This window comes from Pagrus major, chromosome 8, assembly GCF_040436345.1.
Source record: "Pagrus major chromosome 8, Pma_NU_1.0".
NCBI lineage: Eukaryota > Metazoa > Chordata > Actinopteri > Spariformes > Sparidae > Pagrus > Pagrus major.
Window position 1 is genome coordinate 31,911,522 of NC_133222.1, and position 17,336 is coordinate 31,928,857.

At 41.5% G+C, this 17,336-nt stretch overlaps 1 protein-coding gene across 1 annotated transcript in view; it reads left to right on the forward strand.

The window, feature by feature from the left end:
* Positions 1-17,336, forward strand: part of LOC141000565 (solute carrier family 66 member 2) — a 58,387-nt gene that overhangs the window by 28,344 nt on the left and 12,707 nt on the right. Inside the window, exon 4 of the mRNA XM_073471299.1 lies at positions 4,016-4,232. Within this exon, the coding sequence (XP_073327400.1) occupies positions 4,016-4,232 (217 nt within the window). The remainder of the gene's footprint in view (positions 1-4,015; positions 4,233-17,336) is intronic.

A 17,336-nucleotide genomic window follows, 5' to 3' on the forward strand; every position in this document is an offset into this window, starting at 1 on the left:
ACACGTCCTAAAATAACACCAAGCTGAGCTGCTCTGCTCGCAGACTGATAGTGCTGACTCAGCATATCTCCAGGCTCTCTAGCTGTCAGTGTCCATCCTTGTCTCTGTCTCAGAGTCTCTCAGCTCTGAGCTGTGCTTTCTCTGCTCAACTTGATGCCATACACCACAAGTTTAGCCTCCATATATCCACTTAGCTGACTCGAGTCTACTCTCCCTCTTTTCCACACTCGCTCACCCTCCATCCCATTCCTTCCCATCCCCAATCAACTTGAACTCAAGCCTGAACAGACACACACTTGCTTAAATTGATTGACTTATCCTGCCCGAGTAGCTTCACATCTTCCCAAAATAACTTCATACACGGGCATTGACCTGTTCTGCGCTGTTTCCTCGCTGGTTTTTAGTAATTGAATTGTTTGATCTTGAATGGGCTTTGTGTAAACAAAGAGTCTGTGTGAAGAAAGAGCGTCTCACCTCCTCCTGGCTCTCCGGAGCCTCTCGGGTCTTTGAAATGCCGCCCTGGCTTCAACACACACCAGACAGGAGGATGCTGTTTGGAAAAGGCCAAGCCACCTGTTCTGTCCTCGGGTGACAGGACAGCAGCCACAAAGGAGGTGTTTGAGTGTGAAGTGAGCACTTTTATTCGTCAGTGAGGTGGGTGGAAAAAAAGATTTGAAACAGTTAGAGGAAAGAAGTGAGCTAGTCAGGAAGAGGAAACCGGGGATGATGCATGATATGGGAGGAGGCCAAATAAAATAAATGGCTCCATGAATGATGCATAGCTTTCCCTTTTAATTTTGCTCTTCCGGGCAATTTGATTATGCAGGTAAACATACAAGGCTTTATAAGTGAGAGATGAAATGGGACAGAGAGAGAGAGAGAAAGAGTGAGAGAGCGGGGATAACAGGAGGGGAAGTGGGTGTGTTGCTTTGTGCATGAAAATTGATTGGATTGCCTGGTAAGAGGACAAGAGGAGAGTGTTTTGGGTGTCTGAATGTGTAAGTGTGTGTGGTGGCGATAAGCTGGAGAGAGAAGGAGGGGAAGCTAAATTAAAAAGATGAAAATGTGAGAGGATCATTGGGAGGCTTTATACACTGAAAAGTTGACAGGAGTTGTGAAATACCACTACTCTCATTGTTGCTGCTGTCAGCATGTTTATACATCACCACCTTGGCCTCAAACAAATGGAAAGCCCTTATGTTGCTGATAAAGGGGCAGCCTCTAGGCCTCCCCTGACTCTCCAGTCTTCCTCTGCCAGCTGCCAGTGGCGGCACTGACTGCAGGTTTGATGTTGTGTTGAAGTGAAGGGGACTTGTGAGTAAGCGTGTCAGGCTCTCTGTCTCCACCTCTCTGGCTTCTGTCAGTGTCATCGTTTGTGAGAACAGACATAAGTCATACCCTGAGAATCGGTATTTGTCAAGAGGCATGTTTGTGAGAGAACTGAGAAGCATGTTGTGTTGTGCTGCTCTTCTCTCCCACCTCGCTTGTCTGCTTGCTGTGGGCGATATGTCTTTTGTGTCTCCAGGTGATAAAGCCATTAATCACGTTCACTGTTTGCTGCGAGCGTGCCACACTGCACTCGCCGCGAGATGTCTCAATCTGTCTGTCCCAGGATGCAACAGCAGATACAGTTCACTGGAGTGGAATGGGAGGCGTCCCAGCCTGGTGTTACGTGTGTGTGTGCTGAATATTTTGTGTGATCATACATAGCATGCAAAGTATGTGAGATGATATGAATGGATGAGGTCTTGTTCAGACAGAGAAGCACTGACAAATGGAGGTGCTTCTCTTTCATTGAGAGGGGTGTTGGATGAAAGAGCAGGCAGGAGAACACAGGATTTTAATATCCTTCATCGCTCATTGGCAGGCCTTTACAGTTCGAGTCTCCTTTTAAAGTAATTATTACATTTTATTATTTCCGAATGGAAATCTTGAGATGTTGTTGAAAGCTTCAAGAAAGCTTTTGTTTGTCTTGTACAGTTGAACACTAATATCAGTCAAAACCTAAATCCAAACCCCAAATAAGGCACACAACTGGGATGGAATTAAAAGATACTTTTGTTAAATTATTGATTACATTTTTTATTCTTCTTCTTTTAGTCATATTTCAATCAGTTTAAATATATAATTTTGTTCATTGATGTTTGTATGGCAAGTCTGTAAACTTCACAAGCAACCACAGCAGTTGATTTAACAAATTAAGGCAAAGATGGGAGAAAATGGGCTTGTACCGCATAGTTGCAAAGAGCAGCATGTTTCACAACACAAACACTACATAACATAAAAAGGGATGAAAAGGTGAAAGGTTATTGTTCACTGTGTGCGGCGTCATACTGTTGTGATGTCATGTGTGTTTATATCGGCTTCATGGATCTTGTGAACATTTTTCTACTTGGGTTTCCAACTTGGATGACTGTTTCATTGGACTTTTCCATGCCCGAGGTTGTTTTTTTTACAATGGAGTGTTCATCACAATGGATTGCAGCATAAATACAAATCTAACTTCTTACCAAACTGATGCAGCAGCAATTACTATTTTGACTGCTTATTTGACTGACAAAAGATTAAATAGCAACAATTTAATGAAACAAAGGTCCTCAGCCAGAATCAAACAAGGTATGCGGTAATTAAACTGTATGCATCTGGTCCACAGGCATTTTATAGATTAAATTGTTAATTAAAGAAAGTATAGATTAATCAATAATGAATGTGTTACAGCCCTGTAATTGCCACATTCGAAAGGATTTTTCTTATCAGTCTTTGCTGTCAACGTTTGTCTCTCACCTATAGACATGCAAGGACACACATGACAATGCACAGTACACACATACACGTCTTATATAGGTGCAGCCTATTCAGTCATTGTGAAAAGTAACAGCAGCACATGTTAAAGTCAGATGCTTGGCAGCGTGCAGCGTCACACTTGAGTCCCTACACTAACTAATGTGCTCTTATTTAGCCATCAATCTCCTTTAGCTGATGTCAGCTGGTTTTCCACAGCTCCATGGTCATACATAAGCAATAAGAGATCGTCGATCATCTCACATTATGGCTCATTGAGGATGGTGACGAGAATGTAGATCTAGTTGGCTGAATGTTTCCCCTCACAAGCTACAAGCTTTTCTTGGCAGCTGCTGAACCAGCCTCGGAGCTGTAATCTCCCTCTGAAGCCGATGGGAGAGACATTGTTCCAGGTTACTCGACCACTGTGACTATTTCAATTTTGGTTCAATTCCAATTCAAAATTACACACTGACTTTTGTACCTGGGGTGGGCCACCTCTTCTGTTCGAGCAAAGTAGTAAACAACAGCTTCAGACAGCAGTGTTCCTGTTATTTATCAGTAAATGGTAAAGGCCACACATGATTAATAGAGTTGTGTCAGTGGAAAGATAGCTTTATACCAAAGGTAATAAACTTTCTAAATGTATAGCCTGGTCACGCAAAAGGCTAGGTTATTCCAAAGTAATAGAAATGTAAAAGCTTCAGAGTATCTCATTTATCTTTGTTCCACTCACTTATGTATGTGTGCAGTATTGATTTTAGAGTGCTGTCTTTGCAGAATTTCTATGCATCCTTTAATGAAACACTCTTTTTCCAGCTCTTTCCTCCTCTCGTCTTTTTCCCGCTATATCGCCCTTTCAATCTCTGCCTGTCACCATTGCTCTTCTGTTTCCATCCTCACATTCTGTAGGCACCTTCTCACCCTCCAGCACCACACACACACACGCACACACACACACACACACACACACACACACACACACACCTCCTCATGCTTGCTCTGCCTCTTTATTTGATCATCTCTTCAGGCTCTTCTGTCTTCTTTCTTTCCTTTAAATCCTCCCACACTTCTTTCCCTTTCTTCATTTTGCTTCAGATTCCCTCTCTCCTCTACCTGTCACATCCATTCAATTCAGTCTCTCCAAACTTTAAACAATACTGACGACAGCTACTGAGCAAAATTTAAATTGTTTCTCTCCATCTGCTTCGTTCTCTCCCCTCTCCCTCTCCAGACTTGGACTTTCGCTACTTCTGGAAGTGGAGCGCCTTCGAGGACTACCTGCTCTTCTGCTTTGGCTTCACCGTTCTTTGTGCAGTCATCACATTGCTGCTTCTGGACTCTGTGGTGTTTGTGGAGACGCTGGGTTCCCTGGCCGTGATGTTCGAGGCCATGCTGGGCCTCCCGCAGCTGCTGCAAAACTTCCACAACCGCTCCACAAAAGGCATGAGGTACAGCACACTTTGAGGTCAGAGCTTTGCAGAAAGCTCATTACTCACTCACTGTACTTACAGTGCCATACACACTCCCACAGGATTCCACATGGAAAGTACTCTCATTAACCTAAATGTTCAGGGAGTGCAAGTCATTTACATTCCCATGAACAAAATATGCTAATAAGGTCATTTTTTAATCATTAGAGGCTACATGGAAAAAACAGTCAGGGTTTGGATAAACTCAAAGACTGAATCTTTAACAATCTGTTTCACTGACCAGGGTAAATGCATTACCAGTGACAAAGAGTGATGCACTGATTTAAATTAAAAATATAATTTTGCATACTGTCCCTCCTTTCAAGCTCAAACTAAGTAGAAAAAAACTAGAAATGATACCCCAGGGTATCAAAGCACATTCCACATTTTAAGGTAAATTCTAAGGTTTGGATCGTACTCAGGTTAAATTCAAGGTCACCTTGAATGGAAAGCGAGGCAGAAAGAGGGGGCAAACAAAACGCTTAGCTTGCACTCTGAATATTATTCTTGTGTGTGCAAAGGTCAATGTGTATACTGATTAGCCTCTCAGGTAGAGGACTGTAAGATCAATTGCGCCCCTAATGGCACAGAACCTCATTCTAATTATGATCATTATTTCCTCATTATGTCTCTTGTCTGTCATCAGTGCAAAAATCATGTATACTGTGTGTGTGTGTGTGTGTGTGTGTGTGTGTGTGTGTGTGTGTGTGTGTGTGTGTGTGTGTGTGTGTGTGCGTGTGTGTGTGTAGCCTAGTCGCATGCTTTGCTGGTCAGTCATCTCTGAAAAATGCCCTAAGAGACAAAACAAAATATTTTACTTCTTCTTTTCAGGACACAGACATTTTTTTCTGTGGAATATTCTGGAAGTATAGAAGTCAGACAGAAGTTATCATGCACACGAGGGGAATAGGATGATGATCCTAAAATTAGGATGTTGCAGAGACAGATGGAATTAGCAACTCTCCCTGGAGTCGACAGCAGTTTTGTTTTCCAGTTCTTGACTCAAAATTCCTTCATACACAAATTCAGTCAGGAAATATATGTCTTTTGAGGGCTGCAACAAACCTATTGATTATTTAGGGTTAGGTTAGAGTCAGGGTTAGGGTTAAAGTAAAGTAAATAAGGTAAATGATCACTTTATTTATCAAGTAATCATGTGTTATATTAAATGTCAGCAAATGATGAATCATGCCCATCACAATTTCCAAAAGCTTAATGTGATGCCATGAAGTTGCTTTTGTCTGACTAACAGCCCAAAATGTAATGAGATTCAATTACCTCTCACATAAAACAAAGAGTAGCAGCAAATCCTCCATCTTGGGAATGTTTAACATTGTTGCTTGAACAAAAACAACAGTCCTCAGCCATGCTTGCAGTTCTGTGAGGCTGTATCTCATCCATCCATCTGAGAGCTTTTAGACTACATCTGTTACCTCTGTCCGCAACCTTTTTTCCGGGATGCACGAGAAATTGTTTTTGGAGCATAAGTAGGCCCACGTCAAACTGGAGCGCTTGCGTCACAATCAGTGTGTTTACAGGAGGGATGTAATGCCAGAGAGCATCTCTCTCTGTCTGCAGAGCATGTGTGATTGACAGTAGACGGGAGGGTTGATCGTGGATGCCGTTCTTTTCTTGGACGAATAAAAAAAAATACAAGTATAAGATGCTAAAATGGGTCGCCAAATATACTTGGGCCCACCCAAGTAAAGTATACAGTATGTCAGCGGAACACTGTTATACATTTAATAGGCTACATGTAGGCCTATTAGTAAAAAAAAAATTATGGTTAAGGTGGCCTGCTGGCAAGTCATATGCTCACTGGGGCACGCAGGCCCGTGTTGGCAACCCGGGTCCTACACCCACCCAGCGTCTCTCATCCTAGTCTACTCCAAAAGAGGGGATAGTCCAGCAGTTCTGAAGGAGTTTGGTTCCAGACCCAGTGCTATGCATAGAGGTGAGCTGGACTATATCTAGTTGCTACAGCTCCACCACCAGCAAAAAACTCTGGTTCCCTCCCCACCAGATAGATGATGTTCCATGTCCCAATGTTATAGTTTTGCAGGCATTTGGTCTAAAATCTAAGTATCAGACAGATGATGGCGCTAAATGAAAGTTAAGAGGACACCAAAGTCATTGCAATTCATCATGAATGTGTCATAAATGTTTGTGCACATTTTTGGCATTCCTCTCAGTCTAGACCAATTTAGTGGATATTCTGACAGACATTACCGTTACTAGAGTCATGCAGCTTGCAAGGCTAATTAAATGATTGACACTTTGGGCCGGATCTACTAAGATCCCAAATTGCTTGTACTAATCTGCGTGCGCAATCTAGAAATTTGCGTGTGGGGTTGAACGGTTTATGGGCGATTTACTAAGAGTGATTGCGTAAATGACAACAGGTGCAAACGTGTTGGAGACACGCCTATTTAAATGAGGGTTTAGCGTGTTTCATGGTTTTCAGCATGGCGAGTTTGAGAGAGCGAAAGCGCAAAGTGAAATTCGATCCTTTGGAATTAGAAGTGTTGGTAGAGGAAGCGAATAAACATTTCAATGAGCTGCAGCAAAGGAATCTGACGGTCGCGCAAAGGAACGCTGTGTGGGAGAAAATCGGTGAAAAAGTTAATGCTGTTGGAAAAAACAGGCCAACAGTGGATGAAGTGAAAAGGAGATACCAAGACATCAGAAGAAGAACAAAAGAAAAATTGGCGTGTTGTTTTTGTTTCGGCGTCTCCTTCTTGCAACAATAACGGCAGCCATGTGTGCGCAATTACGCATACAAACCGCTTGCACCTCCCTTTGAGACGTGTTAAATATAGTAGCAGTTTCTATTAGCAAAATTGCTTTCAGGTTTGTTAAATCACTTTGCCTGTGCTAAATTAATATATTTACATTTTCTCCACCCAGAACATGCACAATTGCGTGTAAACGCCCCATATTGCATATTCATTGCTGCAAACGTACTAACTGGATGCAGACGCGCTATTTTGCACCTTTGACAGACGCAACCGTTTTTGCGCACTGTTAGTAAATCAATTTGTACATTTTTTTGCGTGTGCAAGGAGTTTGCACACGTTTTCATACACGCAAACCTTTAGTAGATCCGGCCTTCTGACCGTTGAGACTTGGTAATGGCAAAAGTTTACAGTTTGTCTCGCAGATAAATTATTCACGTATCATCTTGGTAATCCCTCTGTTAGTGTTGTTCTGTCCTAGTTTGCTGTATTCTATATTTTAGTATAAGAATACCATAGAAATACTGTACACTTCTGTACACTGTCACTAAAGAGGAGGTGAGAAGGGCTTTGATTAATGAGGGTGTGCCTGTTTTCCAGTTTAGAATAAATCATTTTCACTTACTGTATCTATACTCCACATACTGCAGTAGTTAATGTACATCCATAATTCTCCTTCAGGCCCCTCTCGATGTTTTCTGTGCATCAACTATCACTCAGAATTGCCAAAGTAGCTTTTACACTAAAACACACAGAAGAAAATTCAGTCAAGCCTGCACATATTTTGCCACACATGGATCCATAAACACCAGAAATTAGCTGTGAATGTACTTCAGTTTTGATGTCTTCGAGTAATGCAAGAGTGTACTGATGCTGCAGTGTAGTTGATTTACTGTTTAAATGGCAGGACGTTCTTTCTTTGTAATATGCCCCATTTCACATAAAGTATCCTCAGGGTGTACATCTGGGCTTGCACTTTCTGTGAGCACTCATTCAACTCAGAGTGAATATCACGCCAAGGATTAAATACGCAATAAAACTACATTAGAGCTCTGAGATGACTGATGAAAGGGTGAGGGACATCAATTTGCTGAACTCAGATCTATGGCAAAATCCCTGCATACTCAGTAATGTGGTAGTATGATACAAGCCAACAAAAACAACACAGATGTCGGAAAATATTCCACAATATTTAATGACTCTTTTCAGAAAATACTGTCATTTCAACATGGATATTTTCTAACCTCGCTATCGGTCTCTGCAGTTTAATTGAATTACCCTGCTGGGTTGAAACAGCCCATTCAGCACTCCTGTCTCTGCATATATAACATCTTTTACCTTTGCCACGTATACTTAAGGATTCTCCCATTTGTTCATTTAAGGACGAACAAATTGTTTTCCAGATATGATGATGCAGCATGTAGTCTGCCCTTCCTCACATGTAATCCCATGTGAAACAGTTACTCGTTGTTGTTCAACCAGATTCCCCTGAGTCCTATTACTGAGGTGTGATGATGAGTGTATGGATTCATTTCATTAAGGACTTCTCACCTTTTCCAGGTTGCACAAATGAACTCCTTCATACAGGCGCATGTTGTGGAAATCCAGACAGAGAGTTACAGAGAGAGAGAGACGAACACACAGGCATGTTCAGTCGCACTTAGTGTAATTAAGCTTCATGGTCATTATCGATGCTTTGCGTGTGTGTGCGCACACTTCCACACTCATACCACTACTCCTGGGAAACCAAGGAAGGGACAGAGTTGTGATGGAAAGATATAATAAAAGAGATTGTAAGAGAGGGAGAGAGAGCAAGAGGCAAGACTGAATGAGGTGTGGAAAAACCAGAAGGACGTGATGGAAAAGGAAATATATGGGGAATGTATCATTCACATCTGAAAATTTGCTCCTTTATGTCTTGCCTTATTTCTTATCTGGTAGGCAATTTCGAGAAAGAAAGTGCAGCCCTTGTCTCTCTCCCTCATTACAACCGGGGTGCCCTTGAGCAAAGGCCTTGAACCCCGGCTGATCAGTAGTTGTCAGGTCGGACTGTGGTTGTCCTGGGCAGCTTCCAGGTGTGAATGTAAACAGTGCACTCCTGCAAAAGAGAGCATTACTCTCAGTAAAACTTAAATATATAAAATAAATAAATAATACAGGTTAAGCTGATAATCAATCATTTCTTTGTTAGCTTTTTTGACCACCAGAAGAAAAATGCATGGGTGCAGTGAAGTGCACCATGAGTTGCTGTCATTCTCAGGAGTACATTTTTATTTTCCCCTGTGAGTCCATGTAGTGCTGACACAGGACGACAGTCACCAACATAGAACATGTCACAGCTCCATTGGTGTGGACTGAGTGAGCCAAACTATAGGTGTGTTACTGAATGGATTTACTATTTTGCACATTTATCCTTCAAGTTTATATCCATTCAAAAATGAAAAACACTACTTAGAGCAAAAGATACCATTCAGTCAAAGAATAAACTTTAAACTTTAGCTATTCATTAGACATTGAGTTCATGGAGACAACTTGTTTGGTCGTTGAGTGATGCTGTCGCCCGCCTGACATTTGCAAGCACTGATTACTCAGGTTGAAGCTCCAATTGAATTTTAAAGTTGTGATTTGTTTATATAAACAACAATGTGTTTTTGTGTGAGCGATTGCTCAGCGGTGCTGTCTGCTTGGCTGCCTGGGGAGCCCGCCTGTTTTTCTCTTCCCTCTCATTAAACTTTATCTATTATGCCTCCTCTCCCATTCTGCTCTCCCAGCTCTGCACCAAAGCAGCCAACCTTCACAATGTCACTCAGCGACAGTGGAGGGGACAGCGAAGATGGCAGTCTGCCTGTCCAACTAAATGAAAACTATGCAGACAAATACAGAACTGCTTCGTTTCTAAAGGGATTCTTATCTTATTTTCTTTTCCTTAGACAGCAGCTTCTTCTCTGTCTTTCCCAATACAATTTACTGTTCTTTATCGTCATGCCTGGAACAAGAGTAGTCAAACTACCTACATTCAATTGAGTCCAACAAAAAGAATAGAGATAAGCACCTGTCCCATTATTGTGCATGTGCAGCATATCCAGGTCCCATTCTCTCACTTTGTCACTCTGTCTCACACACACCTTCACAGATAGCACCTTGTTTCTTGCTCTCAGCTCTTGGTAACACCCTACAATGCGAGTGGTGGTCATGTTTATATCGATCTGCCATAGCAGCCCATTGATGCTTTCACTTTTTGCTTATAGCAGCCATTAAGTAGAGGCTATGGACGATGGGCACTCACAGTATGGCCTTGGATAATATTATACAGACACTGTTATGACCTCCAGGCACTCTGTGACCTGTCAACCAGAGTTGTGAGTCTCAAAATGGGAGCACTTGAATGTGGGTGTGAGGAAAGTGGCTGCATATGTGGTACATGTACATAGTTTTCAGTTTTGCTGCACAAAAAATGTTATAAAAACACCAACCTTAGCTCGCACAGGCTGCAAAATTGCTTTATGTTAATGATTCAAGCCATCAGTGGTGGAGCCCCCAATTAAAACTTCACTCAAACCGCCCACAACCTCACTGGTACCCATCTACTGAGCGTTAGTATTGGTGAGGTACTAAAAGACAACACCCAACCAAGTCTGTTCACCCAGCTGCCGTCTGGCAAAAGATACAGAAGTGTCCACTGCCATACCACCAGACTACAGAGCAGCTTCTTTCCTCAAATAATTGGCCTTTTTTTTGTAAAAAGCTAACCCGTTCACTGTGGCAACGCAAACATGCTGATGTTTAGCGGGTATAATGTTATAGTATCATGTTGACCATCCAAGTCTAGTGTAGATGCATTTGCATAGTTGCTAGCTCCAAGCACAAAGTAAACTGTGGATGCTGGGGATGACACAGCTAAGTCGCCAAGATATAATGTTAGCCCCGATACAAACCACAGATTCGTCCAAATATGTACATGTCATAGGCTGTGCACCATATTGATAGTTGTACAAAGCGTGCCATATTACGTTCACATGACATGTTTTCAAATCAGGAGGTGGAGGGGATGGTGGTGCAGTTATAGGCTACAAGGCTGCCCAAACGGGTGACTGCAGTTCGAGTCAGCATTTTGGCATTTGTAAGTGTGAATTCACTGAATATTGTTGATGGGGGGCCATGGTGTTTCAACATTTGTAAGTTAGACACCACTGGATATTTTTATGGTGACCTGGGGGCAATTTCAAGCCATGTTTGTGGCAACAAAACCGGATGTTTTTAAGGGAGACTTTGGGACAGCTGACCAAAACAGGTATTTTAAGCCAAACCATGATGTTTCCCAAACCATAACCAACCGGTTTTTGTGCCTAAACCTAGCCAGAGCATAAGCACAGCATTGTGACAAGAGAGAAATAGAAAATTGAACATAAAGAAATGTTAAGTTTAAATTTATCTGCGATTTTGCAGAAATGTAGCTAATATTTATTCTGGCCATTGGGTTGCAATGTCTTTAGTTTGGAAGGACTGGCCATAAACCAAATAAGCAATAATGTTGGTAAGCCTCCTGTTTAAAACGAAAAAGTCTATAGAAATATCTATAGAAAGAAAAGATTAGACAATTAATGCAAGTACTTTTCAAAACTCTTAACTGAGGGTTGACTTAGAAAGACAGACAGCTGTATATGAAAGCATTTCTGTGTGTCAGGATAGGAAGTGTTTTGTCCCAATGTGTTGTGACACTGCAACTGTTTAATGTTTTAAATAATTTATCCAGCAGAAATGTCAAACACGTTTCCTGGGTGAATGTTTTTCTTTTCCATTTCCTATCATTATAAATTAAATATCTTGTTTTTTTAACTGTTCATTTGATAAAACAAACTGAGCTGTACACCTTTTGACCTCCAAAATTCAACAGTAAATGATCCTTATTTGCAGCCCAGTTTTGAACAGTGTGCATACATTTCGTCCTTACACAGTAAAGTGAGTTAACACGATCAAAACCATTATATAAGTCAGTAGCTCTCACTGTCATATCACAGTCCTGTTTGTCCTGAGGCAAGAAAAGACAGGAGATTGTGTTATGAGATGTCACATTGTCTTTTGTTTCTACAGTATATGGTAGGGATTTGGAGAAATGCCTGTTTTGGTGTTTTGCTGTCTAGTCTTGTGGTTGTACTTCATATTGTACTGTAAATAAGTAAAGTAAGACATCATGCAAATCATGAGGGCATTTGGAAACAAATTTATACAAATAATGCTTCCCTCATATTCCCATCCATAATGGCAGTGAACTTATGCTAAATGCCAAAGCCATGTTGGACCTGCTGCCTGGGATAAAACAGAAGCAGTCCTCCAAGCACACTGGTAGTAAACCACAGACAGTGCAACAGTGAGAAGCAGCATTTCAGACTTTTACTTAGAAATGTAAAAATTATCTCGACCCCTACAACCCTCAGTCAATGCTTTTCAGAGATAAAATCAAATAGCCACACAGTCACTGCTTTAAAAACTCCATTGCAGATTCACTTCATATGCTTTATATTATTCTTGTATTGTTGCAGGATTGGTTTTGGACTTGAGGCAGCAATTAAACAAGACTTAGTACCACGTTTTGGTGTAGTGTTGATCAACAGTATTTTCCAAAATTCAGCCGATTCTTTTGCTGCTGGCAGTGTTACCACACATCTTCATGTTCGGATAGTTTTTTAAACTCAACTCAACTCAGTTTCCTAACATTGCAGAGTATTTTGAAACACCTTTGAATTTTTCTCATGAATTACTAGACTTGCTTGAATGAATCTAGCACCTCTCATCCCACGATCTCTCACTCTTTGTGTATTAAAGCTGCTGTAAGTGATATATTTTTTATTAAAATAAGTGTTAAATAGCTCTATTTAGGGGTAAGTTCACTGAAGTCTCGGTCGGGAAGGCTGACTGTCGCAATGATTTTTTTCAATACAAGTTGCCAGAGACAGTAATCACTTCACATAATCACCGCTATCAACTATGGGAGCCTGGCTCAGACAGACAGAATGACAGAGGCTTTTCCACGTATAAATGCAGTATTGTTTTTCTTCATATAAGATGCTGAAGACACGACCTGCTACCACATTCCTGTTGTTTGCCTTTGCCTTATGGGTTGAAGTGTGGGACATTTCTCTTTTATTTGATGAGTCCCACCATTTCTCCTCTGTAACTTTCACACAGACGCCGAGGTGGAATATAGGTGCAAGATTCCCACCCTGCAAGGGCAGTGTGGCTGGGGTTAATCTGTACATAGATTGTTTGAGTCCTCCTGCAGATTGCTTATGTGAATTATGTTTCTATTACACACTGATCTGAAACACTTGTATGGTTTCCATGTGACAGTGATCAGCCACTGTTGTCTATACCACTATATTTGCCTCACTTTGTACACTGAATAAGGGCCGTGCTTGAAATTTTTTGTCTGGAATATAAAGTGTATCACAAGTGAGCGAATTTCATTTCTTATTGACTTATTAAAATACCTTCTACAGGATTGTGTAGCCTTGCACAATCTTTGTTTTCTGTAGGCATTCATAATTGATTTTTTATTTAAGAAGCAACGGTATGACGAATAGACACTGTTTTAGATTACATAAGATTATAGATGGAATAAATATACTGAAATAGACATCTCATTTATTCTGGCTTGTTTATAGTCTCCTAAAAAGCATCTAAAATATCCTCAGGCAAACTGTGTGTGTTGCTCCTTCTCCTCACCTCCCCTCCGCTTCATTTGGTGAAGTAGAATCCATCTTTTTCTGGCAGGTTGGGAACTTTTTCGTTGTTTGCCTCTGTGCAATCGATCAACATGCATAATTCATAGTTAGTGGGTTAAGAGCAGCTCGACTTCTCTCTAGCTGGGCCCTTTGATTTTCGTCTCTCTATCTGCCCCCCCTTAGGGAGAGCTACAGCCCTGCTGCTAAATCACCTCACACACACACATACCCTCATGTGTGGGCGCACACATGTTTATACAAAGATTTGCGAGCGTGGACACACACATGCAAATGCACACATGCATGGTTGATGCAAAAGAAGTGATTGAAGCTCTTTGAAGCTTTAAACATCATCCCCTGCTGCTCAAGTGTGTCTCTTCCCATGGAGTTGTGTATTAGTATTATCAAGCAATTAGAGGACAGTCTAACCCCCCTCTGGAGACTCTTTAGGTCTCACATACAAAGTGGGATTCCCCCATTTAGAGATTAAAGCACGCACTTGCTTTAATTTATGATCAGGTGCTTACTTAGCTCTACAACAGTGATGGAAAAAGTGCTGTGTGTCCACTGAGTCACAGAATGTTCTTTACAATGTGAAATTTACCACAAAAGGCAGAAACACCTACAATACCATTCAAAAGTGTGGGATTGCTATCCACAAAAGCTTGATTCAGAAGATTCAGACACCACCATTTAAATTGTCTTTTTCTATGCTTTTAGGTCGTAGAAAGTCCTCAAATAGATTATTTTTTACAGAAGGGTTTGCAAAAAAGTAATGTTTTGTACAACAAGATCAAAATGCTGTACAATGGGTCAGCCATGGGGACACCAATTAAACAGAAGTTGTATTCATTTATCTGCTCTTCTTTTGAAGTCAATACTAATTCAAATGGAAAAAAAAAAAAACATCAGTATAACAGGTGATTGCGTACCTTCCCTAAAACCATTTATTATAGAGAACACCCAGTTTGTGTCAGCCTAAATGGGAAACTGTTTCTTTATTGTGATTTCAGTGTTGCAGAATTTAGTAAACATTGTTTCTGCAAAAGTTGCATGACAGCTTTGCCATCCACAACAAGGTCACCTTCACATTTGTACTCCGGACTGCAGTCATAAAATCTCCATATACTGATACAAATGTTTGCCAGGGGTCCAGTCTGCTCTCTGCTCTGTGGTTTCTGTGCGAAGCTATCAGCCATCTTTTTCTCAATTTGGCTATCCTTTCGTCCTAGTATCCATCCATCCATCCATCCATCCAGTGGTCCCTTGGGCAGTGGACAAGGTGAAATGCAGCAAAGGAGGCTGGGACAAGAAGATAACGAAATAGCAGTTGACGGGAGTAGAGGCAGAGATGTGAAGGAGGGCTGGGGATAATGATTTAGAAGCAGTTCTGGTGTGAGGAGTGAATAGAAATAGAGAGACAGATTGTTTTAAAGCAGCAGAGGGATGGGGTTAGGGTTGTGAGGGCACTGGGCAATTTGCAGGGAGGTCAAAGGATGTGAAGAGGACACAGAATGGAGTAAATCTAATCCAGTACCTCTTCTAATGACACATACCTGTTGCAATGATTCCGACAACTGCAATAACAGAGATCCTGATAGTCCTCTGACCTCTATTGTTATATGGCTTCACCAATACATTAAATGGAACCTGCTTGTTATTGTATTAATCCCTGTAATCCTGATGGAGGTGGTACTGGCACTTGCGGGCAGAGTGAAAAAGAAGGGAGATAGCACTAAATGGGTGAAATGTTGGATACTTTGGGCTCAATGGGCTTTCCCTTTCTTTATCCATTTCACTTATTCACTTAGCTGAACAGCCAATTAGAGGGATTTCATACCCCAGGTGAGCACCCCTCTGGACACACTGCAGTTTGCTTATGGCCCTGAGGTTGGTGTTGATGATGCCATTATCTATCTGCTCCAGCGAGTCCACTCTCACCTGGACAAAGCAGGCAGCACTGTAAGGATCATGTTTTTTGATTTTTCTAGTGCGTTCCATACCATCCAGCCTGCACTGCTATGTGAGAAGCTCCAACGGATGCAGGCAGACCCATCAACAGCCTCCTGGATTTTGGACAATCTGAACGCTGAGGGGGTGTGTCTCTGAGCAGGTGGTCAGCAGTACAGCTGCATCACAGGGGACCACACAATTCCTCTTCACACTGTACACCTCAGACCTTCAATGCAACTCTCAGTCCTGTCACCTGCAGAAAACTCAGATGACTCTGCAGTTGTGTGGTGTATCAGTGGTGGAGAGGAGAACGAGTGAAGAGTACTGGTGGACTGCTTTGTTTCGTGGTGTGGAGAAAACCATCTTCTTCTAAATGTGGCAAAAACGAATCAGAGGGTTGTAGACTTTAGGGAGACCCGGACTACCCTGAGCTGTTTCCATCCTGGGAGAAGAGGTGGAAGTAGTGGAGAGCGACAAATACCTTGGTGTTGACCTTGACAACAGATTGGACTGGAGGTACAACACTGAGGCTTTATACAGGAAAGGAAAGAGCATACTACTTCCTGAGGAAGCTGAGATCGTTTAATGTGTGCAGCAAGATGTTGCACATCTTTTATCAGTCTGTTGTTGCCAGTGCAATTTTCTTTGCAGCTATCTGTTGGGGGAGCAGCATCAGGGCCAGTGACACCAAGAGACTTAACAAGTTATTAAGAAGGCTGGCTCTGTACTGGGAACTGCTCTGGAGCCCCTCGAGGTGGTCCTGGAGAGAGGGATGCTGCACAAACTGCTGACCATCATGGACAACACTTTACATCCTCACCACGACCTGCTGATCAGGCAGCAGAGCGCCTTCAACTCAAGGCTCCTCCAACTGTGCTGCAACAAGGACTGTTGTTTCAAGTCTTTCCTCCCCACTGCCATAACACTTTACAATGACTCTGTGGGCGGAGGGAGGAGACGGCACAACCAGACCTGAACCCTCGTATTTTGCACATTTTAGAGTTATATTCAAATTTTTATTTTATTCATTCTATCTGTCCCTTTTTAATCTCACAGTATGATAGGCGTTTGTTTGTATATATTTGTAAATATTGTGTTATTTTTACTATTCTTGTGTCTGTTTCTTATATTGTGTGTTATTGTGAGTTGTGTGGTTTTATGTGGATTGCTGCTGTGAACGTAACATTTCCCTTGTGGATTAATAAAGTAATCTATCATCTAGATTGCACCAATTTAAAGAGGGATTTTATATTTTTTTATTTATATTTAGAACAGTTACACACAAAGGATAGGTGGCTCTTGTATAGTACAGTATCACCGATGGGTATAGTTGGATTGTGCTCATTTGCAGCCACACCCTTATGCATCAATGCCGCAAGGTGAAAAGTTAAACCACTGGAGGTCAGCAAAAAGGGTTTGGTTTGCTTTTAGGCTTATTTTTTACTATGACCATGATCTTTCCGTAACCAAGTATTTAATGATCCCTGTGGCATTTTTGTGTAAGCAAAGTTATGTTTACATTCAGCGTTGCTCACCAAAGTGCATTATGTGTATTCTTAAGATTAAACAAATGTGTTGAGTACATTTCCTTTCTCATAAAACATTTACAAAGTAGATTTTTAATAATATTCAGTCTTTCTCTTCATAGCCTTTCTAGGCACATCGATGTGCAT